We start from the raw sequence: 27,831 nt of genomic DNA, 5'->3' as shown, positions 1-27,831 counted from the left end.
GATATCGACAGATTGCAACTCATTCAATGTAACAGAAATTGCAAGTCATTATGCGTTTGATCAATATAATGCCATATCATGTAAAGTTTATTTTCAGGTTAGCAATGTACTCTTATGGTTTAATCAGTATAATGCTACCACATATAACTTAATTTTCAAGCTATCAATGCTTTGTACTCTTATGTGTAATTCGATTTTCAAGCTATAAATGCGTTGTGTAATTTGTAATCTTATGTGTTTGATCAGTATAATGATCTGATTTCCAAGCTATGATCAGTATAATTTCATAACATGTAATCTGATTTCCAAGCTATCAATGCTTTGTACTCTTATGTGTAATTCGATTTTCATGCAATCAATGCGTTGTGTAATTTGTAATCTTATGTGTTTGATCAGTGTAATTTGTAATCTTATGTGTTTGATCAGTATAATGTCATAACATGTAATCTGATTTCAAAGCTATCAATGCTTTGTACTCTTATGTGTAATTCGATTTTCATGCAATCAATGCTTTGTGTAATTTGTAATCTTATGTGTTTGATCAGTATAATGTCATAACATGTAATCTGATTTCAAAGCTATCAATGCTTTGTACTCTTATGTGTTTGATCAGTGTAATTTCATAACATGTAATGATTTCAAGCTATCAATGCTTTGTACTCTAATGTGTTTGATCAGTGTAATTCATAACATGTAATTTGATTTTAAAACTGTCAATGCTTTGTACGCACAATTTCTTTTTATTAATTTCTATTGATTATTTTAAATGACGTCCCGAGATATAGTCTTTGCATATTACAAGGAATAATAGCAATGTTGTGTCCAACTGACACCTTTTTCCTGAGCGAACATTTTGTGATTTGATTCTTACACATTTTGTTAGATACAATCTGGTGAATTCCCAAGAGCACTTGACATCGATATATAGCTTATATATATAATTAGATACAACAATTTAGAGTTCATAATCACCAGTGTACAAAGATCGCCACTCCAGTAGTTATATTGTACACGTCGGATATCTAGTTCATCATTAGAAAGTTCACCGAGATCTTCCGTTTCCAGATTACCGAGTCAGAGAGTCCATCATCTGACTGTTCACTATAAAAAGATCTTCGGTCGCATCCGGTTTAGTGAGTCAGAGAGTCAATCATCTGACAGTTCACTATAAAAGATCGACGATCGTATCTGGATTAACCCTAGTCGGATAGTCCATCATCTGACAGTTCAAACTACATGTATAAAAAGATCTCCTGTCGCATCCGGTTTACCGAGTCAGAGAGTCCACCATATGACCGTTCACTATAAAAGATCTCCGGTAGTACCTCGATTAATCCGAGTCGGACAGTCCATCATCTGACAGTTCACTAAGATCGCCTGTCGTGTCTGGTTTACAGGAATAACATCGTCTTTGGATATCGGACCAACACATCGCACAATACACAACGTTACAGCCTGGTGTCATACAGTGCACGAAACCTTTTTTCTCTGGGTCATTGCAGATTAAGCAAGAAAGTTTACTCGAGCTTAAGATTTTCATCCATCCACATAACTTAGGAAACTCCTTTCGTAAACTGGCGGTAAGGCTCGATTTAACTATAAGATTTTTCCTCTTCACTTGTTTCCGGATGTGATGACGCATGTGTCGTAAAAACCCTCGTCTCTTCTTTAACATGTCGTTGTATAAGTAAAGGATCCTCCTTTTCTCTCTTTTGCGATAAAATCGTGAAGCGAAGAGTCTCCTTAGACGAAGACCATAAGCTTCAAAAAGCATTAGAATCCAGAGGATGCTGTATATACCATAAATCAGCCAGACATACTTCTGTTCCATTTTGACCGGACGCGGTAAACACTCGAAATTGGATGAAATATTGTCAATTTTACCATCGTGATTAAACCCTCTGAGGAAAAGCCTAATAATATCGGACATAAAGCCAGTGCCGAAGATATCGATATCGATGATGTGTTCTCCTTGTTGGTGGTAGTCGATACGACTGTTACGTCGAATGATATCCAGAACACCGTACAGGAGTTCACTGGACATGATGATAACAGCCGAAATCAATGCCCGAATCACCAGCATGATTGTGCCCTTCACTATCTTCTGCTTTTCCGCTTTCATCAGTTTACGACTTGTCGGCAAAATGCAAGCATCACTTTCTATTTTCTTCAATGGAAGCAATACTGTTTTGCTCATTTCATATCGCCTGTCGTCGATGTGACGAAAATAAGACGTGATGTAGATATTGTCGTGTCGGATGTCTGTCAGATATCCCTTGTTGTATTTATAAGCGCTGATGAAAACTAGAATGAATGTGAACGCCATGAGGCGCTGCATCAAAGACAATCCGAACTCTAACCAAATCCGCTTGTTTTCGAATTTTTTCAGTGTTAACTTGCTCACCTCCTCTGCCGTAGTGACGTCAATTTGTTCTCGAGTGCTAACCACTTTGTACTGAAGATTGGCTTTAAAATCGTTGTCCATATTGGCAGTCATGTCCTCTGCAGCCACGAATACCTCCCCAAACCCGGGACTTACCGCTTCTTTAGAGTTACAAGAACTACCGAGGGCTCCAGGAATTAGTTTAATCAACTCACAGAAAAAGGTAAGTTTGAATGGCAGACACAACACATAGCCAACGATAGGAATTTTGTTAAGGCATTTACTTTCCATACTGCGGAAGCTTTTCCGGCAGCTCATAACGCCTTCGTTCCATACATCTTGACAGCGATAATCCAGTTTCTTCCTGTAATTGTTCTCGACTCTCTTGTATTTTTTCGATTTGTCATATCTATTAGTTTGTTCAACATCTTTCACTCTGTCTCCTCGCTTTTTTCCGGATACCTGATCAACATATTGTGTTTTTTTCTTCATTTTGGCCGTTTCAGAATTATCTTCCACCTCTTTCTTCATAGGACCGAATTCTACGTCGATTCTCTTCGCGACTTTGTTGACAAGCATGCCTTCTGTCTGAAATTCTTTCATCACTTTTCCGATCGGCTTCAGTGTCAAATCCATACGCGCCTTCGTGTGGTTGGCAAGCAACTCGGTTGTACAACTGAGGGATCTTGCTACTTCGTGACCATTCACGATAATCGTGTGGATAGGTCCCGAAATTAGGTACACAACAGCAAATGTTGCAATGTATGATCTTCCCGTTTTCCCAAAAAATGTTGGAAGCAAAAGGCATGTGATACATCGCACCTGAACCGAAAGTGCATATCCACTTGCCAATCCTAAAACAAAAATGCCACCAAGAAAATGACGGGTGCTTTCTTTTAACCAAGTGAAATCCAGAACAAGATGGTATAGAACTATACCTATTCCAGCACCGAACGGAAATCCTAATATAGCTTTAGCTGCGGTGTATTTTTCAGGTGGAGCTTTAAAGAAGTCGACAATGTAAAACTTAATCGTTTCTACAACCACCTGACAGCAGGTTTTGCCTTTGTCGTTGTATCTTCGTTTCGATTTTCTAGATTTGGCTCGTGGAAGCAAACTTTCTTCGTCAACATACCGATTATCGTCATCATTGTAGCCACCCATGATATGAAGGTGGAGACTAAACTCTGGCCTTTTTTAAGCTCTACATCTGAATAACAGCACGCTGCTGGATTGATGTTTGTTACCTCAATAGACATGACGTCTATAGTGACGTCACTGAAAATCGACGTGATAGAGCGGCGACTATTGATGACGTCACTTGATATACGTAAAATTTGATCGACATGTGGTCAACCTATAGAGCGACATTTCCCACGAGTAGTCGTCTTTGTGATGGACCTCCAGCTTTAATTTGTTTCCTAAGACTTCTAAAATCATTGTCTACTTCATAAACCTTCCTAATGATGTCGATACCGACAATTTTGTGAAATTGGGTTTGCGCAGAAAATGAGTGAAAGAGGATATAATATATACACAAATGCTAAAATTGATCACTTATAAGGCCGAAACTGGAGCACCAGCTTAGAACCAATGTTTCCGGCACTTTACAATGTGACAACGTTGCCACGCGACTATTGTTTCCAACAAAATGGGATTTACATCATGCTTTTGTATTACTATTTGAGACCTAGTCTGAAGGGTTGATTTTCACGTTTTAGATAGTATTCTAAATATTCATGAATCAGCCACAGATCACAGGCACATACATGTATATTGTTTTAAGGTAGATAATACTGTACAATGTAATAAAAGTCTTGGTAATTCTCTGGTCACATAGTATTACTTAGGTAGCTGCCGATTATCTTTTATGCTGTACATTTTGATGAGATCATACTTCATTTATTCTAACTTCAAATTCGTCTTTATTTCAAAATATTCTCCACCTATACTGATTGAATGTTATAACAAGAAATGTCCGAGACTATTCAGAGAATCATTATCATAATTGGTTTTACAGTAGAATAAGAAAAAGTAATGCGTAAGAAGTGTTGTTTGTTTGTCTCGTTGTTTAATAAAGTGTTCTTTATTATACCAGAACAAAACGGTATATATACATCCACTTTCATACAGTCGGAGACAGTTTTCGGTAGTCAAGTGGCCATTCATGGAAGGCTGACACGGTTATTTAGAGATACGGAGACCGTGAAGAATCTTTGAGCTGTGGCCGTACACCATGATAATGGGAGAGATAATCGGCGTACAACTGCAATCCATTTAGGAATCGACATGAAATTCCCCCTCGGGAGGGGGATTCTTTTATTGAGTAAGTTAATTAGGGCGGGGAGGAGGATTTTTGCTTGCAGTAATTAGGACGGGAAGGGGGAGATCACCGTCTCTCTGATGTTGTGATAATGGTCCTTGTTCCCAGATTGACGCCGACAGGAGTCCGCCCCTAACTATGTATTGGTGTGTAACTTACAATTCACAAGCACAATTAAATCAGCTGTCGAGTTATAATGGCCGATGTATCTACAGTTATTTTACTTAATGCTGAAAATTCCTCAATGAATCCGTTTTCTCATCAGCAGCAAGAAACAAGGGTGTTATTAAAAGGAAAATGATTTTGTTATATACATACATCATGTCGCTAAAATAGCGACAACAATCAGGAAATAAAATAATTTTGCGCGCTTACAACAGAAAACTAGAATTTCAAGATAGGTGTTATGGAAAACAAAGGATGCTATGAATTTAAGTTATATGTATTTAAGATTTGTTTTCATTCGATTGCCTAATAACACTTTATATAGTCGATCATTATTTTTGCGCTAAATCAATTCCAGTGTGTTTTTATTGGTAGTAAAGCCAGCATATAAACAACATTCTATGAGTGTTCATTCATCCTTGCACTTTTTTTCTGTGAAAATTTGGTAACTGAGTGATGGACAATTGTATGTGCTATTTTTGGGCTCATCAAAATATCTGTGTTACTGATGAGTTGTGTGAGATGAAGTCATCAAATGTTTATAATGCAATTACAGTTGAATTGAATAGTATGCACATGTACCAGAAACAGTGCTGATATTAAGTAGATTGTTTCGTGATTAAACAGTGAAACCGACCAGTCATCCCGGCCGATGTTATCAGGCCCAGTAGCTGGTATAGACAGGGAGCGATATATCCCTAGTGACGGGGGAGTGGGGGATCACATTTCACCCCCTCCATATGTCCCCCCTAACCCTCGGTACAGGACTAAACTCGTACTGACACCCGTCAGATCATCCCGCCTTCTCAGAACTCGTTACCGTGTGTTAGTTTAACATTGGTGAGTATATGGAATATTTAAGTTATGTTGAAATTGAATTGCCAGGTTTATACTTATGATGTTAAGCTGTTCCTCCTTTCGAGACCACGTGGCTTTGTAACAAACAAAGGAACCCAGACTGGGGCCGAGTCACAGTCTGATGATGAGGGCGAGATTTTCCACGTCCAATGCGCGTTCAAACATCATGTGACTCATTCTGTAATTAGAGAACAGCTTTCCTTACCACTTATCATCAATATTTTGCAGTTTGGGGAGCCCATTAATCACATCTGATGGATAAAACAGTGGCTTCTACCCCAGCCTTATATCAGCCATCACCGAGGTTCCAAAACAAACTTTCCCTTTGACTATGGTCAGTTTTAAGTACTTTGTTACGTTGATCCTCCAAGGTTACGGAACCGTGTCGGGGTATCAGTTTGTGCATTAAACATAAAAAGATATCCGCATTGTCCTTAGTGTTGTCAGTGGATATTGGCCCAGCAGCTGTGTGTGGGAGCGCGCTATTCAAAACAGCCAGAGCCTATTACTGTGTTAGTGCCTGTATGGGTTCACAATGTACTAAAGACTCGAGAAGTCGGTTGAGTCTAATGTCAATGGAATAAATTAAAATTTTGTAAATATCTTTCAGTAGTAATCTGTTTGGTTAGCGAGGATACACCAGTAAATAGTGTGACCTTGCGATGTGCCGTCTGTCGATACTGCTGCTGACTCCGTAGTCATGGGGATGATATGTTTGGCTGACAAACTAACAAAGAACAGTGGTACGGAGTGCTAGAGAAAGTTGTACTTTCAAGTTTCTAGTTTTTAAAGTGAAAATGTCGTTAAACTGTACTGCAACCCTAATGTCGCATCACCCGAAGAAGCCAACCCTGGCTGTCCAGCCTCGGCAGAAGAAATCCTTGACCAACGGAGTGGACTCGGAGATTGTAACTACTTACTCCTATACATTCATGGAAAACAACAACCGCAGGCCGTCAAGGTAAGTCAATACTGACCACTTAGACTATTAGGAACTACTGACCACTAGATCTTGTAAAAAATATTGACCACTAAATACTGCTAATAGTGCTTGTCCAATAAAAATATCTTACCAATTTTCATTTTAACGAGCACGTTTATCCCCACATATAAATGTATTATATAGGAAAATATAACTGTTATTGCAATTTAATCAAAAGTACTCTACATGCTAGGGAGTGTAATGGTCTAGTGAATATCCAGTCAAATGTGTTACACGGACTAGTGAGTGTCATGGTCTTATGAATATCCAGCCAAAAGTGTTACATGGACTAGTGAGTGTCATGGTCTAATGAATATCCAGTCAAATGTGTTACATGGACTAGTGAGTGTCATGGTCTAATGAATATCCAGTCAAATGTGTTACACGGACTAGTGAGTGTCATGGTCTAATGAATATTCAGTCAAATGTGTTACACGGACTAGTGAGTGTCATGGTCTAATGAATGTCCAGTCAAATGTGTTACACGGACTAGTGAGTGTCATGCATGGTCTAATGAATATCCAGTCGAATGTGTTACACGGACTAGTGAATGTCATGGTCTAATGGATGTCCAGTCAAATGTGTTATACGGACTAGTGAGAGCGCTAGCGTCACGGTCTATTGCACGTCCTGTCAAATGTGTTACATGGACTAGTGGATGACCTCCATGGTCTAGTGAATGTCCAGTCAAATGTGTCACACGGACTAGTGAGTGTCATGGTCTAATGAATGTCCAGTCAAATGTGTTACACGGACTAGTGACAGCGCTAGCGTCACGGTCTTATATGTCGTGGTCTATTGAACGTTCTGTCAAATGTATTACATGGACTAGTGGGTGTCCTCCATCGTCTAGTGAATGTCCAGTCAAATGTGTCACACGGACTAGTGTCATGGTCTAATGAATGTCCAGTCAAATGTGTTACATGGACTAGTGACAGCGCTAGCGTCACGGTTTAATATGTCATGGTCTATTGAACGTCCTGTCAAATGTGTGTCACGGACCATAGGGATCTGATCCGAGAATAATTTACAGTTTATATCAAAATGGACCCACCAGATATTCACAGGCCATTTTTAGACGTTTTAGGGGTCTAGATAAAAATTGATAACATCTACAAACTATATATGTGCTATGTAGTGCGTGTTATACAGATAGACAATATTATCACCCCAATGAACGCTTAATTAGTAAAAAGTACACCGTCTCATAAGAATTTATCCTGAATAAAACCAGCTCTTGGAATGCGAGGTGGATAGATTTCCAATTGTATCCATGGAGTATCCGATTGTAACCAAGGAGTATCCGATTGTAACAATAAAGTAGTATCCTATTGTAACCAAAGAGTTTCCTATTGTAACAATAAAGTATCTTATTGTAACCAAAGAGTATTCAATTGTAACCATAACCAAAGAGTATCCTATTGTAACCAAAGAGTATCCTATTGTAACAATAAAGTATCCGATTGTAACCATAGAGTATCCGATTGTAACCATAGAGTATCCTATTGTAACCAAAGAGTATCCTATTGTAACAATAAAGTATCTTTTTGTAACCAAAGAGTATTCGATTGTAACCATAGAGTATCCTATTGTAACCATAGAGTATCCTATTGTAACCATAGAGTATCCTATTGTAACCATAGAGTATCCGATTGTAACCATAGAGTATCCTATTGTAACCATAGGGTATCCTATTGTAACCATAGAGTATCCTATTGTAACCATAGAGTATCCTATTGTAACCATAGAGTATCCGATTGTAACCATAGAGTATCCTATTGTAACCAAAGAGAGTATCCTATTGTAACCATAGAGTATCCTATTGTAACCATAGAGTATCCATTGTAACCAAGATATCCGATTGTAACCATAGAGTATCCGATTGTAACCATAGAGTATCCTATTGTAACCATAGAGTATCCGATTGTAACCATAGAGTATCCGATTGTAACCATAGAGTATCCTATTGTAACCATAGAGTATCCTATTGTAACCATAGAGTATCCTATTGTAACCATAGAGTATCCGATTGTAACCATAGATTATCCGATTGTAACCATAGATTATCCGATTGTAACCATAGAGTATCCTATCATAACCATAGATTATCCTATCATAACCATAGATTATCCGATTGTAACCATAGAGTATCCGATTATAACCATAGAGTAACAGATTGTAACCATAGATTATCCGATTGTAACCATAGATTATCCTATCATAACCATAGAGTATCCGATTATAACCATAGAGTATCCGATTGTAACCATAGAGTATCCGATTGTAACCATAGAGTATTCGATTGTAACCATAGAGTATCCTATTGTAACCATAGAGTATCCGATTGTAACCATAGAGTATCCGATTATAACCATAGAGTATCCGATTGTAACCATAGAGTATCCGATTGTAACCATAGAGTATCCGATTGTAACCATAGAGTATCCGATTGTAACCATAGAGTATCCGATTGTAACCATAGAGTATCCGATTGTAACCATAGAGTATCCGATTGTAACCATAGAGTATCCGATTGTAACCATAGAGTATCCGATTGTAACCATAGAGTAACCGATTGTAACCATAGAGTATCCGATTGTAACCATAGAGTATCCGATTGTAACCATAGAGTATCCGATTGTAACCATAGAGTATCCGATTGTAACCATAGAGTATCCGATTGTAACCATAGAGTATCCGATTATAACCATAGAGTATCCGATTGTAACCATAGAGTATCCGATTGTAACCATAGAGTATCCGATTGTAACCATAGAGTATCCGATTATAACCATAGAGTATCCGATTGTAACCATAGAGTAACCGATTGTAACCATAGATTATTCGATTGTAACCGAAGAGTTGGTTTAATTAGATTGTCTTTTTTATTGGTTTCAAGAGCTGTTCCATTTTAAAAGTCTCAAAACTTGATTTAGTTAACTTCTGACGACCTATATCAACTTTTTTTCCAAATTATTGTAACAGTTTTTAATTTCCAAAATTTTCAAAATTTCCAAATTAATGGGTTTCAGGGACTAGGATTACTGACTATTTATGGGTTTTGGAGTTTCAGAGTTAGTTTATATATATATCAAGATGATGGAAAAGTTTTAGAGACTTTGGATTTCTAGCATGCATGGTCTTGTATCAAAGTCCTAAGCGCGTTAAATGAACAAATTCTGCTGATTTAAACATTTTCTATTTGGTTGTCTCGATAGCTTCCATTAGTGTAGACCTATTCCAGCACACAAGAGATTAAAATATCCAATCATCAAACTTGAGCACACACTAATTAAGACGTCACATCTCACCAGAGACAAAGAACCTTAACGTTATTATCTCGTCATGTAATCCTTTTACACTAATCCAAATTAATCGACATCTTGGTGGCGATAATTAAATCTTCCATTGTAGAAAAAAATGTGTCATCACACAGTTACTCATCACTCCTCTTGTCCCGTACCCGCTATTCAGCTACGTCATCGATCTTGGGGTACGTTGGTGACACAAAGATTGAACAGTCTTTGTTTTTCAATCAGTACGGTAAATGCTCTTAAAACTGGCATTTTTGTCGATGTGCGCGCTAGGCACCTCCACCCGTTCCGCTTAAAATATAAGAACTTCTAATTTTTATGGATATTCTTTTGTCACAAATCGATTCCATATAAGATATATAAAGATATTGTATTATTTAATGTGAAAAATGACACTTTCATGAAAATTTCATAAAAACGTTTTGGTGCGTGCTGCGTACCACTACAGATAGGATTGGTCTTACCATACATATGTAATGCTGACGTGAATGTAACTGATGTCGAGTGTTTTATTTAAAACCAAAAATATATAGTGTTGCGTTATCATACGAGTTTCAGTTTTATCTGGTCGAAAGTATACAGAAATGTCACACACAAATAAACAATTAACATTTAACTAGTGGTTGTTTTATAACAAAAACACAAACACAAACCATGCCTTCTACCATGTATAAAGTGTGTAAAATCCTTCTTATCTTAGACGTAAAGCTTATTGGAATATTATAACTAAAATTAATGCAAATAGTTTATAGCGAATAGTAGCTCAGTAATTCTCTCCTCTGATGGGCATTTACCGTATTTATAGACATTGATAGTTTTGATAATTACAGATCGATCTGTACGGTCTGTAGCCACCAGACTAGGGCGGGCGTAGTCTAAATTATCCTAGTTATCGTGATTACAACTCGTCTGGCCAGATGGTGCGACCGAGTTTACCAAACGACAATTGAATAATGACAAAATCGTATCTCCAGTGTGCGGAAATAATAGACGAAAATATGGTGACGTGCTCGTTAAAATTTCAGCCCGTTTGTGATAAGGTTAGCTTTTTAAATAATGACAGCTGTTTTGTTTCCATTTGGCGATACACAAATTATAATGATCTTCACATACAACTTCAAAAACGTGATTGCAATTCCAGATAAATCCGGTCTCAGGGGAGGGATGCTAATGGGGCCTTCGTTGTCCTTGACATTGCATTTCCAACAGCAGCAAACATGCAATTGAAATATAGATAAACTGGTTCTGTAGACTCTGCTGATTCCATCGTCCGTATTTAACCAATTGAGGAGAAACCCTTTTGGCAACTACTTCCTGTCGGCGGGCCATCTGGGGCCTAGTGTGTAGGACTTTAGGGTCTAGATTCCTGTATGGGCCAATGCACGAACTAGATTATCAAAGCAGATGCGTGTACAGAAACGATTTCTCGTGGATGCAATTTACGCCCTCCCCCCCCTTTTTTTGTTTTTTTTTTGTTTACCGAGATCGCCCCTTACCCGATCCATAGCTATCAATTCAAGGCGGAGTTTCACGGTTACTTTGGTTGTTATAACGGATGTTTCCGAACAACCCCCAATTGCAAGCCAGCTCTGACAACAAATCAGTAATGCATCAAAAGGTAATAAAAACAAGATGACTTTCCTCCGTCTCACATACATCTATAGTAGTTACTTTCACTGTTTTATGGGTCACAGACATTGATATTTGATATACATGCTGTATTTACAACTTGTCTTCACTTTACGGTACTGTAGCAGACACAAACCAGAAATCTAAATATAATCACTCGTTAAATACTTTCAACTGCGTACTCTCGTCAGCATAGTTTTCTTTACGGAACATTCCTCTATACTGCGACCCACTCCTTATAGAGACCACACTCTCTACAGCGACCGACTATCCAGTACACTACATTTTATGTTCATCCATTCATTCACCGGTTATATACCGACAGTGAAACGTGACGTTTTCCCGCCTATCTTACAACCTCAGCATCCGCAGCAGCTCGTTCTTATCTCCCTTTGTTAACACGATGATTAACGAGGCATTAATAATCTGTCGTAAACAAAACAGGTGCTCTGGGCGAGATGGTTGTTAGGTGGTGAGTGCAGACCTATCGTTCTTTGTTAGGTCTACACTACAAAGCCTCTTATCTAACGCTGTATGATCTATCTTCATCAGGAAAGCTCCAATAACCAAAGTAATTAATTCAAGGCATTAAACGATTAAAGCAACGAAAATTTTGCTAAAGAGATACACCTATACTTCCGATCTGTTATCTCAATATCCATTGATCATTTTTAATAAATTCTTTTTGAAATGAAATGAAACACACTTATATCTGTTGTTGATGATGTAAATTGTGTAAGCCATGTGATGCTGTATATTTTAAAAACGTGTTGCGTTCACTAGTGTCTACATAACAAAGCTATTTTAGCACACATTAAAGTATATCTCAGATTTTCTCCGTTACGGCTGATTTTATGGATGATCCAGAAACTCGTTATCTATTTTTATGAGAGTTACAACCTATTGAGACACTTTTATTACTGGGCTCACTGAATGTGTGTATTACAACCTGATAAGGGGAAGTGTAAAAGGTGGTCTTTGGGTTACTTCCCTTGCCGAAGTTGGTGTCATGTTTAATTTAACAACATGTGTCCATTGTAGAACAATATCTTATTGTTTAAGATTATTAAAAGTATCAAGATCTTTTATTCAGATACATGTAGCTATAAACTAAAATTGATCAGAATTGAAACACATGGCATACAACCTATAGATATATATATAGTAACATAGTTAGATTTTACATAAATTTCCAAGTCCATGTGATTAATGTAAATAATCTTACACACATACTTAGACCAAAAAAAAAAAACCCCAAAAATGTTTGTTTAGGGCGACATTGGCCGGAACCGTAGTCCGAGATCGAAAGCCCAACTTTTTCGAAGAGTTTCAGTTTTAAAAGAAGAAAAGCGGGAAAAAAATTAGGGTCGGGGGTAAAAAATTAGTGTTGGTCGGGTAACCCTTAAAGTTAAATGTGCCGAAACTGGGCGAAGATTTTGACATGTTATTTTTTCTTCACTAATCTATTGAAAACCATAAAGTTTGATGAATAAAGCTGTGAAAATCATTCAAATGACTTCAGATGTGTAATAAACGTTAGTTGCAGCACAGAAACTATGTACTTTTAAAACTGTTGTTTTTATACCTTATGCATGTTTATATGGAAAGTTCCCTGCAGAAATCACTTTACAATGACTAATAACGCTATAAAAATGTTAAATGAAATTGTAGGTCACGACCGTATGAACTCATTTCACTTCACTATATCACTTCCATAAACTATTTTCAGCTCTTATAAGTGTTCGTAAAATTAAAACGTAAGTATTGAAAATACTGTAATTCTCAAAATGTTGGTACCTTTTGGTAATAAATAACATATTAAAAGCTCATCTTGATTCGTGAGAATGAAAAATACGTCATATATAACTTAAACAATAATATCATATTTTTTTTTGGTCTTATATATGTTATAAATATATCAAGTCCCTGTGACACTGACTAGGCTATGACTAATAATAATAATATGTTATATCATATCACTGTGAATAATCTGTGGTACAGATTAAGAAAGGCCCATATACACATAGATATTACCTTATTCAATATACACATAAATATTACTGTATTCAATATATATACAGATCCCTGTAAGCGCTCCTCCTCTTTCTTAGGTTTCAATTTCACTTACTTGGAATTAAATGCAGACTGAAAATATCAAAACTGTTGTTTTCTTACTGATTTCTTTTGCAAATTGATTGATGGCTTACTTTGTAGAATAATTTTATGAAGGTCAACTTCAAATTTGGTTCTCTAAGTACCTCCTGATTTGCTTCAATCTTTTAAGCACCATGGACACTTATTGGGTCGTATACAGTAACTAGGCCTATATTTCAAGTCCCTGTGGAAGAAAAGTATGAGTTGTACTTTAACATAAGTCTTACAAATAATGTCAGTTAATCAATTTTAAATTCAGTGACACATCATGCTGTTGTGATGAGGAAATAGATGCTATTTGTTCACTAGATATATCATTAATCAATATGATTTCTGATAGGAAATATTGGCTATATGACACATTCCTAAGATAGTCCAGGGTTAGATTAGCAATAAGTATCAGTCCAACAACTGTTGAAAGCCACATTTGTTTTTACATCAATTGTTAAATATGAGAAACAATTATATCCTTGTGTAATTACGTGAAATAAAAATTAAGTAATATATATGATATGCCAGCATCAATGTGATAAAATATTGAAAAAATATATGTGTGACTACATCAAATAGAAATTTAAATAAATATATACTGGTATATTTTCCTAGTTGTACAATTGGAATTTCCAGACATTGTTCTTTCAGTTGTTATTAAACTTTACATGCTTGAACACTGGTCATAAAACAAACATTCAAAAAAAAAAAAAAAAAAAAAAATAAATAAAAATTTCATGTCAGTTCAATAGTTTGTGCATTGATTACCCATAAATGTTAACCTGAAAAATAAGTCCTTTTAGATGTCAGTTGATGCACTTGTATAAACCAGTAATCAAATTCAGGGGCGATAATCATGATAAATATAATCCTTGGCCTATTATCAACTCAGCAAGAGACAAATCATGAGATTTGAAATAATTGTTATTATGGCATTTATAAATAGTAAAGTCAAGAAAACAAAGGAAATTGATACACTGGTAAAGTCATCAAAGGAAAATTGAAAACACTGGTAGAAACTTGAGACGCTCAGTACTACACTTATCTAGTATGTGTTTACACTCTGAGACGCTCAGTACTACACTTATTATAGATTTACCATATTCAACCCAAGAAGCGCCCAGGACACCTAAAAATTGAAGCAAATAAGGGGCGCTTAATAGATACAAATTTGGACTAGCCTTTCATAAAATTATTCTGCAAAATAAACCATAAACCATTTTGCAAAAGAAATCGGTAAGGAAACCAACAAAGTTTTCAAATTTTCAGTCTGCATTTAATTCCAAGTAAGTACAATTGAAGCCTAAAAATGGGGGAAGGGTGCTTATAGGGATTGGGTGCGGCGCTTGTTGGGTTAAATAGGGTATATTGAAAGAAGACTTATAATTAGCTACATGTATCTGCTATATATATATATATGTATATACACATGTATACCTGTATTACTTAGAAACTTCTTTATCTTAAGAATAGTTCCTTATGTAACACCATGTGACAATCTGATGTCAGTTTCAATATTAAAAGTCTGCTGATGAGGTTTAAATACCTGAATTCACCTGAGCTGAGGTCAGAGTTAAGCATGCCCACATAATCTACCTGTATGTCTATATATAGAACAAATTTCCACAGTACAGTGTAATATAAATATGATCACTCAGAATATTTTACACACAAGGCGAAAACTTGGACAGGTTATGCCGCTGGATAGTGAATTTAATCTATTGTGACCTGTGGCCTGTCAACTGACCGGCCAGTGGACATACAGGTAGTATTTTTAAAGGTCGATCACAGGTGTTGTATGTACCTGTACAGATGTAAACAGAAATGGATACTTGACTTTGTGTGTATTGTAAGTTACATTGTAAAACAGGATTGTATTTGTTTTGAATATACTAAATAGGAAAGGCTGTAAAGGTAAACACAAGTATGTGAAGTATGTAAAGTTAGGGACAGTAATCGCTACAGGTATATATGTCATTTTTGTGGCCATGGAATACATGTACAGGTGAGTTAATGAAAATTCTCTTTAGGATTCTAACTTTGAACCTATGTAAAGTTATGCACAGATTAATGAAGAACATTTAATTAACAGGTAAATTGTAGGTGTAAAATTAACAGGTGTGCTTATTGATGACTGTCCAGTTGAACTGGACTAGAGCCAACATCTGAAACTTCAAACATTGGGAGGGGAGGGGCCGTGAGTACAGTACTGGCCATTTACAGCAGACAACTGATTATCATGACTCTTTAGCTTCACTGCTATGTCGTTAATTTATAATGTTAATGAGGAACAGGACATCGTTATGGTAATGTGTAAGGAAAAGTTGATAATTTTTGCTGACTAGACCTTATTAAATGTTCTTTGAAGGACATTGGGCAAGATGTGTCATGTCTTTTTTATCATGGAGAGTAAACCGAGAGATATGTTAATTAGATACAGACATTAATTATCAAAGTTGATTTTAAACTGACCTTGTAAAGTATATTCAGAAAATGATGATGATGTACTTGTGGTAAAAGCTTAAAGCTTAAAAAATATAAATAGTGGTATGATGCTATCATATAAACTGTGATATTTTTAGTTCATATGACCCAAAGGGTCAGAATGACCTATAGTGATCGTGCTTCGCCCATTATTGTTTATGCCATCTGCATGTGTACACTGTGTAAACTTTTCATGCAAAAAACTTCTCAAAAAACAAAAGGCCAATGGTACTGATATAGGCCTACCGTGCTGGGATAAAAGGCTACCAAGTTTGTTTCAAACAAGTGACCTTGACTGTCATTCAAGCTTACAGGGGTCAAACAGGCTGAAAACTTCTTGTCGTAACTAAGAGGCCTAGAAATATATATATGTAGTATGCTTGGATGAAGGGCTAACGATTACAATTATACATAGAGCAATAGGATCCAGGATGTCCTCATGGAAATCAAAGTTGTGACCATCGAAAATCAAGATTTCAACATGCCGACCCTTGCTGTAATTTTGTATGGTGTATGTCATGACATCAGTATTAACTGGATTTTCAACATGGGAAAATTTCTCTCTAATTTAGGTCGTCCCAAAATAAAGAGGATGAAATGAGCTGGGTCTATTCAAATTGTAGTCATAAACTTGATAAAATCTTTAAGGTGCTACTGTTCTGTATCATGACTTTATGGATGTTACAACACGATTTTTTATTTCTTTACTCATCCTATTTTACTGCTCTGTGATACAGTGTTATTCTGTGTCAAGCTAGAATGGTTTGTATCTGAGAATGTTTCAGTAACACCTAAATGTATTTTGTTGTAACCTGTATCTGGATTCACATGAGGCACTAGCACATTATCATATCCATTTGACATTTAAAATGACATTATGTATCCTGTAATGGTTTATAGCATTTTGATGAAAAATAACTACATCTACTTCCATTCTCATATGATTATTTACCGGCGTGTTTTACTGTGAAAACTGTTAGTGAAGGAACATCACTTGAATTTTAAATTTGTGATATATTGGCTTCATGCATCAGTGAACTCTTTTTGTATAATTCTACATAAAAGCATGTATTATGTGTGCATTTGAATGTTTGCTCTTGATTCTTACAACTAATACATGCAGTTGCTATTATCAACATAGCCACATAGATCTATATAAGATATGGCTCATTGAAGTTAAAAGAAGGAAATTCTACAGACTTTTAAGATTACTAATTTAAATAATCACTATGAAATGTTTTTTCATAACCAATGAATCTTGTACATATGTAAGTAGCTGACATGTATTCTTGTCATTATGATAGGGGACATGAAGATGTTGTGTGGGATTTAAGGTCATGACCTCTGACCTGGGTCATGACCTTGACATAATAGCACCTTAATAACTGGGGCATTGATCTAAAACAAATCCTTTCCTGGCAGTTCCCCTGTATTGAAGTCAGTCAGTTCCTGTGTTGAGGGACAATAATATACTGTGTCCAGGGATTCTGGCATCTAGCATTTTACTGCGAGTCATATTCACTTCTGGAATGCTCTGGGCCCACTTTCAAGAATATTCCTTAAATTTAAGGAATTTCTTAACTTACAAATATCCAAAGGAAAAGCATTACATATTTTAAGGAAAGGCTCCTTAACTTAAGATTTTTTCCTTAAAGATGCTCCATCGCCGACAGAGCATAAATGATATTCATAATTTGAACAATAATTAGTGTTTAATCGTGTATATATATGCCTAATTAACACAAAAAATAACATAAAATAATATATTTCGCCTTTGGTGCATGCGCAATCATTACTTCATTCCATATAAGATATAGTGCCACAGAATTTTTTCGGGATGCAATTAATTATTTTTCATATTTTTAACATGAAGTAAAATAAGAAGCTCAAACTTTTCAATGGTGGTAATGGTGTAAAGTAAGTAACTTTTGTAACTGAAGAAAAATACTAAATCGTCTGCTCCTGTTTTTGATAGTGAAAAAATACCATTTGTCAGCGGTGGAGCATCTTTAACTTCTGTAATGATTTCCTATGGGGAACTTTAAGCTAAGTAATTCCTTTAAGTTTGGAAATGTTCAGGAAACTTGGCCCAGACTTATTGGTCTAACATATTGCCATCACTAAGACTCCACCTCTTGGTCACATTGAGTTTGGTGTCAGCTCTGAGTCAATAATCACTTCTGAGTTGCCATCTTGAGATGATAATTAACAGATCGATAGGCACAGACTTTCCTCTACAAATTAAATTTGACGCAATAACATAAACATAAATTAACAAACAAATAGGATACCCAGGTATATGTACAGACAAAATTAATAAACTTAAGTAGACACCCTATTAGCCTAAGTATATGATTCTTGATTATCTCCCCTTAATTTGTTACCAGTAAATCAAAGGAAAACGGCAATGAAAGATAGTTTAATGTTTGCATGTGATTAATTCCCAGGCCGCTGTGTTTTAAGTTACTGATTCCCAGGCCCCTGTGATTTTAGCAACTGATTCCCAGGCCCTTGTGATTTAAGGGACTTATTCCCAAGCCCCTGTGATTAAAGTAACTGATTCTCAGGCCTCTGTGATTTATGTGACTAATTTCCTGGCCCCTGTGATTTAAGGGACTTATTCCCAGGCCCCTGTGATTAAAGTTACTGATTCCCAGGCCCCTGTGATTGAAGTTGCTCATTTCCCAGGCCCCTGTGATTTAAGTGACTTATTCTCAGGCCCCTGTGATTTAAGTCTGTTGCACCGAAGCTGTTAATTGCTGTAAATGGTGTGCACCCTGTTGGAATATTATAGATTTAAGTTTGTGTCAAGATGTTTCAGTGTGTGTAGCCATTGATTTACACTATTGCTGTACATGTGTGTCCCAGTACTCGTACACTTGGTGCTGTATAGTCCTCACATACAGACAAATCATACAGATTCTGGTCCAATAGAAGACCCCTGAGGACCTGACACTGGTCCATAGAGGACCACTGGGGACCCTGGAGGATCTTCAGATACATTGTATAGTCATTCCTAGGGACACTGTCAGGACTTGTTGGATGTTGTATCCATGTTGTGGAGGTGGTAAGTCGTGAGCCTAATGTGTGAGAAATGTCTGTGAGAACATGTTGTACCCGCCTGGCTCCATGTTATCATTGCTCTGTGCTGAGATGATAACAGCAGAGATTGGTTTCTATGGTAGATCTGTGTAAATATTTCTGGTTATTAAAAACTGTTGTGTTTTAACTGATTAATGGTGGAAGTGTACTAGCTGACTTTATAAGTAAAAGTCTCTGGTTTTGATTATGTACATCTGTCAGTCTTCTGTGTTAATTAGTTTGGAAATTATTCAAGAATGTTTGAACAAATTACTACACATGCCCCTCCTCCAGCCTACAGATCCTACTTAAAGTTGTGTAATTACCCAATACTCATCATCAATATGACCTCTGACCTTGAGGACCATGTATAAGGCACTTGTGTATACCAGCTGTGTGTCAAGTACTACAGTCTGCAGAATCTGACCTACATTACAGTCTATATATATATATATATATATATATATGTACAGGTTTGCTTACATCTTTTGAAGATACAAACAGCATTCAGGATGTTCTTTGTTAGTAAACTTCTTTAAAAGTATCTAGATGTTGTCAGGGCTGAGAAGATAAGATCCTGATTCTATAAGTCAGTGGTTGACCTACATAGTCTGTGAAAATATCTATAGGCTCTTATCTTTAAATGGCAGAACGAATATATTTCACTTTTTAGCTGGTTTCCCCACATCAAGTTTGACTGTGCTTACAAATTGAGTGAACATGTATTTGACTTCCTGATTTATGAAATCAGAGAGTTAATGGCAGAGTGAGAGGATAACCTGGTACATGATATCTGGTGGTAGAGAGTTTATGGTAATGTGTCTAGTAAGTGAATTTCTGTGTTAACAGATAATTTACGGTAATAAAAAGTAAGTTGGTTTTGAATGTAAAGTAGATGTATCAGCTAGATGTGTATTATATTGTGTACATGAGGAATGTAGGCTGTGGTAATACCACTAATCATGTAATAAAGGAGCAGGACTAGAGTAGGTGATTATCAGTATATTACTAGGGAGATGTCTGAGTTTGGAGGGTCTGGGTTCAAACTCCACTAGTGTTGGTGCTTGGTTTGTCATACTAATTATGTGTGTGTATGTATTGGTGGGGTAGAATGTTATGTATATCCTAAATAAGTTTTAAACACATATATATTCACATATATATTCTACATTGTCTGAAGTTGTTCTTGAAGGCCGATTTCCCAGCTGGTCTTTGTCCTGTTATCACTGAGAATGTTTTTTTCTCTGATAGAAATCTGGGTGGACTTGTGTTAGACCAGCTTACACAAAAACATGTCAATTAAAACAGGGCTGTGACAAAGATTCTGTTATGAAACAGCTGGAACCAAAATATGAGAGGAACCACATCCTTACTGAAGTAAAACACTTGCACAAATAAAACTAAATCTTACAGTTCTCTTCATACATGTTATCATATTGGATCAAATTATTTGCATAGGTTACACTGGTATTATGAACCACTTGATTTGAAAACTTTCTCAATGAAAGACAGGACCGTTTCCTTCCAAAACCCACTGTACAAACTACCTGAACCTAACTGAAGACACCACCTCCATACCTTTGCTTGCTATTATCTCCCTTAGATGCGACAAATTGATTGTATGTGTGTATATCAGAATGGTATTATAGAAGATTGCACATGATTAAATTCTGGATGTTAAAGATTTTTTTTTCAGTTTTCAGTAGGACACAGAGCCTGTGATTGAATGGTCACAATTTCAGTCATGTGTATTTCACTACTTGCTCCTGGTAGGGCAAAGTACTTTGTTAACTGCAGTGGCAAAATGTCAGCAATCAATAACTAATTTGAAAACTCCAAATTATTTTCATAATTATAAGTATACCAGGGATTTGGCAAGTGTATAGACCTGGCTAGAATGAGATAGGATTATAACAGTTCTATGTGTACACTAGAGATTATTACAGTAAGTACCACTTCCGTTGGAGCGTTTCCGTCCTCAAACCCATAAAATGCAGGTCATGGTTTTTTTCTGGTGGCAAAGAAACAGTTGATTGTATAGAGTCCTTAATTGATAATGAGTAGATATATTCTGTATAACTAATTTAGCTCTAAATAGATTTCAGCAAACTTTGGACCCTAAACTGCAGAGTAAAAACTCTGAAACTTTTGAACTACAGAAAGTCTGCTGAACCCTAATTTATAAGTACTAATTCATTCATTATTATAATTGCAATAAAAACAAAGCCTGAGGTAAATCTGTTCAAATTCATGACACTTGAAGTAAGACTCCCCCCCTGTATGTAAGACTCTAAGTACACACGTAAATCCTGAGGGATCAATGGTCCTGCTGGAGGAAGTGTCAGCTGGTTACAGGGGAAGTATACACACTGACACTTTGTTTGTAGGTATATAGTTTGTCTAGGGACCGTAGGGTGGACATGATCTATATAATGTAGTGTTTGGTCATCTGTTGTGATCATCAGGAAAATATCAGACAATGGAGTAGGTATTGTTATAAAAGATCAATTTCATTGCATGAGAATGTGTAACCTTGGTAAATACAGAGAACTTCTCTTTAGATCTATCGGTCGAGCGTCGGACTAGTAAGCTAGAGGTCCTGAGTTTGATCCCTGGCAGAGGCAATGATTATGTTTATATAAATCCTGTGCTCTGTTACAAATGAACAACACATTTGTTATAATAGTTTTTGATAACAAATAATTCAGCTTAGATTCTGACTAACATTTTGAATCTACATTTTTTAATTTGGAGTGTGAGCTAATGGTGTTGAATTAATGAATACTGATATCTTATACGTGTGGTTCTTGGTGCTGAGGCTGGCGTAAGTACAACTGCTGTGTCCTCAGATAGTACTGTTTCCTCTTAACACATATGTGTATGGTTAGAAAGTATATATATGATACACACACATCTATGCTCTGTATATTAGTTTATCGTTATGTTTGTTACATTTGTGATTTAACTCTGTTTCAGACCTGTAATGGCCTCCGGACCACCCAACTACAAGGTGATTCTGTGTGGCGAATACGGGGTTGGCAAAAGTTCCATCTTCCGTAGATTCATGAACGACACATTTACCACAGAAACAGGAAAGAAGTCAACAGTTGGGCTTGATCAGAGCAGTCAGTTATTCAAAATAAATGGAATGGATGTTAAAGTGAGTATATTAGGCCTAAATACATTTGTTTGGAAAGGGTATTTCTCAGAAACCCAATGCTAAATCCTGCTCATCTATCAATTCATTTTATAGAGTTATTGCCCTTTAGTAATTTTAGAAATGTCAAATAGGATCTTTTACATTGTTTTGCGATGTCTATATCAAAATAACAAGGGTTGTTGTATTGATGGAAACAAATATTACTAGAAGTCAATGCTGTTTATGCAATTCAAATAGGACATTGGAACTAGAGTTGACATAATATATAATATTGTGCAAGCTCCTGTTAAGACCCATTTTCAGAAACAGAAAAATTGAAAGTAATAATAACATCTGCACACCTACATTGACGGTTCAAGATTAAGTTACAATGCCAAACAAATGTATGATTCCCTGCATAAATCTATGTTAACATATGAAGATTCACTTTGTTGCATGGCACTGTGATAGTCAGCTACTGTTGATGGGACAAAATGGGATTGGGGTCAAAGTAAGAGTTATTTCTGGCAATCTTTTATGTTTTAAACAAAGATTATAAGTTATCATTGATTCATGCTGAGACAGGCTAAAACATAGGCTACCTGTAGTTAGAAAATGTCATTTTCTGATAGTAAAAATCACATTATTGTTGATATATGCTAGCTGAAATAGCCCATTATATACACTAAACTGGATGTATATGATATCTATTTGATGTGTAGGAATTATCTTCCGTGAGAAAATTTAAAGCAATATACATGTTGAGTTTTTTGGAATGAATAAATTTATTTTGTGCATGGAGTCGTATTTGTCATGAGAGAAATTGTATTTTGTATATGTCTGAACTGTGTACTCACTGGTCACGGAGCCCTTTTCGTACTATATACATTTTTCTAAGTTTTCATGGGATCAAAGATCATTTCCTGTTCAGGGGCCAGCTTTGTTCTAGCTACTGAAGGGTCTAGGACCAATAAACATGTGGTCTTATCAGATTTTGTAACAGTTCTATACATTTATAACGAACAAGTTTTATTGAACAATTTATGGAATATAATCTGATTGCCCAACCAGTACCTTATCACTCATTCATGTAAAAGTTTGCTTGAAACAAACAAATTTTGCTAGTCCCAAGAGATTCATTATAACGAGGTTTTTAATTAAAACTAATTTATTTACACTCTAGAGAGCTACTTTTAGTTGAGTAATCTTCTGTACAAAAACTAGAGAGAGATAATTTGTAATTAAATAAAGCCAACCTGAACTACAACATGTGTGAAAGATTTGTAGTTGGCAGTGTTTATATATCTATGACCAAATCTTAGCAGAGGTAGGTTATTGCCAAATTTAGTAGAGCAGTTCTTCAAAATAGACTGTAGCTGGTGGTAAGACTAGCACTTGGTGAGTTCTTTCTGGTCATTTAGTTAAACTATAAATAGCTGGTAATAAATATTCAGGTAATATATCAATATAAATCACCCCTAATAAAACCTGATACAGTAGTAATGTAAGACCTGATGGATTACAGAGACTTATCTTCTCTATGGGATTTAATTACTTCAGATCACCATTAACCAAGTCATTAATTAACCCCATAGACACACACTGATACAAGTACAGTAGCTGTTCAGCCTCAACCTTAGCTCATCTCAGATGTTAGGGTTAAAGATTCTCACTCCATCATCTCCATTGTAGATTATCCCATTAGTAGGGTTGTCAGGGTTAAAGATTCCTGTCCCTTGAGTAGGGTTGTCAGGGTTAAATATTCCTGTCCCTTGAGTAGGGTTGTCAGGGTTAAAGATTCCTGTCCCTTGAGTAGGGTTGTCAGGGTTAAATATTCCTGCCCCATGAGTAGGGTTGTCAGGGTTGAATATTCCTGTCCCTTGAGTAGGGTTGTCAGGGTTAAATATTCCTGTCCCTTGAGTAGGGTTGTCAGGGTTAAAGATTCCTGTCCCTTGAGTAGGGTTGTCAGGGTTAAAGATTCCTGTCCCTTGAGTAGGGTTGTCAGGGTTAAATATTCCTGTCCCTTGAGTAGGGTTGTCAGGGTTAAAGATTCCTGTCCCTTGAGTAGGGTTGTCAGGGTTAAATATTCCTGTCCCTTGAGTAGGGTTGTCAGGGTTAAAGATTCCTGTCCCTTGAGTAGGGTTGTCAGGTTGTCAGGGTTAAAGATTCCTGTCCCTTGAGTAGGGTTGTCAGGGTTAAATATTCCTGTCCCTTGAGTAGGGTTGTCAGGGTTAAAGATTCCTGTCCCTTGAGTAGGGTTGTCAGGGTTAAAGATTCCTGTCCCTTGAGTAGGGTTGACAGGGTTAAATATTCCTGTCCCTTGAGTAGGGTTGTCAGGGTTAAAGATTCCTGTCCCTTGAGTAGGGTTGTCAGGGTTAAATATTCCTGTCCCTTGAGTAGGGTTGTCAGGGTTAAAGATTCCTGTCCCTTGAGTAGGGTTGTCAGGGTTAAATATTCCTGTCCCTTGAGTAGGGTTGTCAGGGTTAAATATTCCTGCCCCATGAGTAGGGTTGTCAGGGTTAAATATTCCTGCCCCATGAGTAGGGCTGTCAGGGTTAAAGATTCCTGTCCCTTGAGTCGGGTTGTCAGGGTTAAATATTCCTGCCCCATTAGTAGGGTTTCAGGGTTAAAGATTCCTGCCTCATCAGTAGGGTTTCAGGGTTAAAGATTCCTGCCTCATCAGTAGGGTTGTCAGGGTTAAAGATTACAGCTACATCAGTAGGGTTGTTGGGGTTAAAGATTCCTGCCCCATGAGTACGGTTGTCAGGGTTAAAGATTCCTGCTCCATCAGTATGGTTGTCAGGGCTAATGATTCCTGCTCCATCAGTAGGGTTGTCAGGGTTTAAGATTCCTGTTCCATGAGTAGGTTTGTCAGGGTTAAAGGTTCTTTCTCAATCAGTAGGGTTGTCAGGGTTAAAGATTCCTGCCTCATCAGTAGGGTTGTCAGGGTTAAAGATTCCTGTCCCTTGAGTAGGGTTGTCAGGGTTAAAGATTCCTGTCCCATGAGTAGGGTTGTCAGGGTTAAAGATTCCTGTCCCTTGAGTAGGGTTGTCAGGGTTAAAGATTCCTGTCCCATGAGTAGGGTTGTCAGGGTTAAAGATTCCTGTCCCATGAGTAGGGTTGTCAGAGTTAAAGATTCCTGCCTCATCAGTAGGGTTGTCAGGGTTAAAGATTCCTGCCCCATCAGTAGGGTTGGCAAGGTTAAAGATTCCTGCCCCATCAGTAGGGTTGTCAGGGTTAAAGATTCCTGCCCCATGAGTAGGATTGTCAGGATTAAAGATTACTTCTCCATCAGTAGGGTTGTCAGGGTTAAAGATTCCTGCCTCATCAGTAGGGTTGTCAGGGTTAAAGATTCCTGCCCCATCAGTAGGGTTGTCAGGGTTAAAGATTCCTGCCCCATCAGTAGGGTTGTCAGGATTAAAGATTCCTGCCCCATCAGTAGGGTTGTCAGGGTTAAAGATTTCTGTCCCTTGAGTAGGGTTGTCAGGGTCAAAGATTACTTCTCCATCAGAAGGGTTGTCAAGGTTAAAGATTCCTGCTCCATCAGTAGGGTTGTCAGGGTTAAAGATTCCTGCTCCATCAGTAGGGTTGTCAGGGTTAAAGGTTCCTGTCCCATCAGTAGGGTTGTCAAGGTTAAAGATTCCTGCCCCATCAGTAGGGTTGTCAGGATTAAAGATTCCTGCCCCATCAGTAGGGTTGTCAGGGTTAAAGATTTCTGTCCCTTGAGTAGGGTTGTCAGGGTTAAAGATTCCTGCCCCATCAGTAGGGTTGTCAGGGTTAAAGATTCCTGCTCAATCAGTAGGTTTGTCAGGAACAAAGATTCCTGCCTCATCAGTACGGTTGTCAGGGTTAAAGATTACTTCTCCATCAGTAGGGTTGTCAGGAATAAAGATTCCTGCCCATTAGTAGGGTTATCAGGGTTAAAGATTCCTGCTCCATCAGTAGGGTTGTCAGGGTTAAAGATTCCTGCTCCATCAGTAGGGTTGTCAGGGTTAAAGATTCCTGCTCCATCAGTAGGTTTGTCAGGGTTAAAGGTTCTTTCTCAATCAGTAGGGTTGTCAGGGTTAAAGATTCCTGCCTCATCAGTAGGGTTGTCAGGGTTAAAGATTCCTATCCTGATAAGTTGTCAGGTTAAAGATTCCTTCCCATGAGTAGGGTTGTCAAGGTTAAAGATTCCTGCTCCATGAGTAGGGTTGTCAGGGTTAAAGATTCCTGCCCCATCAGTAGGGTTGTCAGGGTTAAAGATTCCTGCTCCATCAGTAGGGTTGTCAGGGTTAAAGATTCCTGCCCCATCAGTAGGGTTGTCAGGTTAAAGATTCCTGCTCATCAGTAGGGTTGTCAGGGTTAAAGATTCCTGCCCCATCAGTAGGTTGTCGGATTAAAGATTACTTCTCCATCAGTAGGGTTGTCAGGGTTAAAGATTCCTGCCTCACAAAAGGTTTGTCAGGGTTAAAGTTCCTGTCCCATCAGTAGGGTTGTCAAGGTTAAAGATTCCTGCCCATCAGTAGGGTTGTCAGGATTAAAGATTCCTGCCCATCAGTAGGGTTGTCAGGGTTAAAGATTCCTGCTCCATCAGTATGGTTGTCAGGGTTAAAGATTCCTGCTCCATCAGTAGGGTTGTCAGGGTTAAAGATTCCTGCTCTCAGTAGGGTTGTCAGGTTAAAGATTCCTGCTCCATCAGTAGGTTTGTCAGGTTAAAGATCGCCCACAAACGGTTTCAGGTTAAATTCTCCAATCAGTAGGGTTGTCAGGGTTAAAGATTCCTGCCCATCAGTAGGGTTGTCAGGGTTAAAGATTCCTGCTCATCAGTAGGTTGTCAGGGTAAAGATTCCTGCCCATCAGTAGGGTTGTCAGGGTTAAAGATTCCTGTCTCCATCAGTAGGTTGTCAGGTTAGTAGGTTGTCAGGGTTAAAGATTCCTGTCCCTTGAGTAGGGTTGTCAGGGTTAAAGATTCCTGTCCCTTGAGTAGGGTTGTCAGGGTTAAAGATTCCTGTCCCATGAGTAGGGTTGTCAGGGTTAAAGATTCCTGTCCCATGAGTAGGGTTGTCAGGGTTAAAGATTCCTGTCCCATGAGTAGGGTTGTCAGGGTTAAAGATTCCTGTCCCATGAGTAGGGTTGTCAGAGTTAAAGATTCCTGCCTCATCAGTAGGGTTGTCAGGGTTAAAGATTCCTGCCCCATCAGTAGGGTTGGCAAGGTTAAAGATTCCTGCCCCATCAGTAGGGTTGTCAGGGTTAAAGATTCCTGCCCCATGAGTAGGATTGTCTGGATTAAAGATTACTTCTCCATCAGTAGGGTTGTCAGGGTTAAAGATTCCTGCCTCACCAAAA

At 37.4% G+C, this 27,831-nt stretch overlaps 2 protein-coding genes across 4 annotated transcripts in view; one reads left to right on the top strand and one right to left on the bottom strand.

The window, feature by feature from the left end:
• Window positions 1-647: 647 nt before the first annotated feature.
• Window positions 648-3,640, bottom strand: LOC138315114 (E3 ubiquitin-protein ligase DCST1-like). Its single transcript, XM_069255867.1, has one exon. It carries the CDS (start codon window positions 3,545-3,547, stop codon window positions 1,331-1,333), a length of 2,217 nt encoding a protein of 738 aa, XP_069111968.1. The 5' UTR covers window positions 3,548-3,640; the 3' UTR covers window positions 648-1,330.
• A 2,169-nt stretch (window positions 3,641-5,809) lies between these two features.
• The window catches only part of LOC138315116 (uncharacterized), a 28,156-nt gene continuing 6,134 nt past the window's right edge, over window positions 5,810-27,831 (top strand). The window contains exons 1-2 of one of the 3 annotated variants that reach the window (XM_069255868.1): window positions 5,810-6,690; window positions 22,341-22,524. In XM_069255868.1, the coding sequence (XP_069111969.1) occupies window positions 6,527-6,690; window positions 22,341-22,524 (348 nt within the window). In that variant the 5' untranslated portion in view covers window positions 5,810-6,526. Of the gene's footprint in view, window positions 6,691-15,676; window positions 15,805-21,696; window positions 21,849-22,340; window positions 22,525-27,831 lie in introns of those variants that run through there. The other 2 variants (XM_069255869.1, XM_069255870.1) reach the window with 2 other exon arrangements.

This window comes from Argopecten irradians, chromosome 2 (genome assembly GCF_041381155.1).
Source record: "Argopecten irradians isolate NY chromosome 2, Ai_NY, whole genome shotgun sequence".
Classification (NCBI taxonomy): domain Eukaryota; kingdom Metazoa; phylum Mollusca; class Bivalvia; order Pectinida; family Pectinidae; genus Argopecten; species Argopecten irradians.
This window is presented reverse-complemented; position numbering and strand designations above follow the sequence as displayed.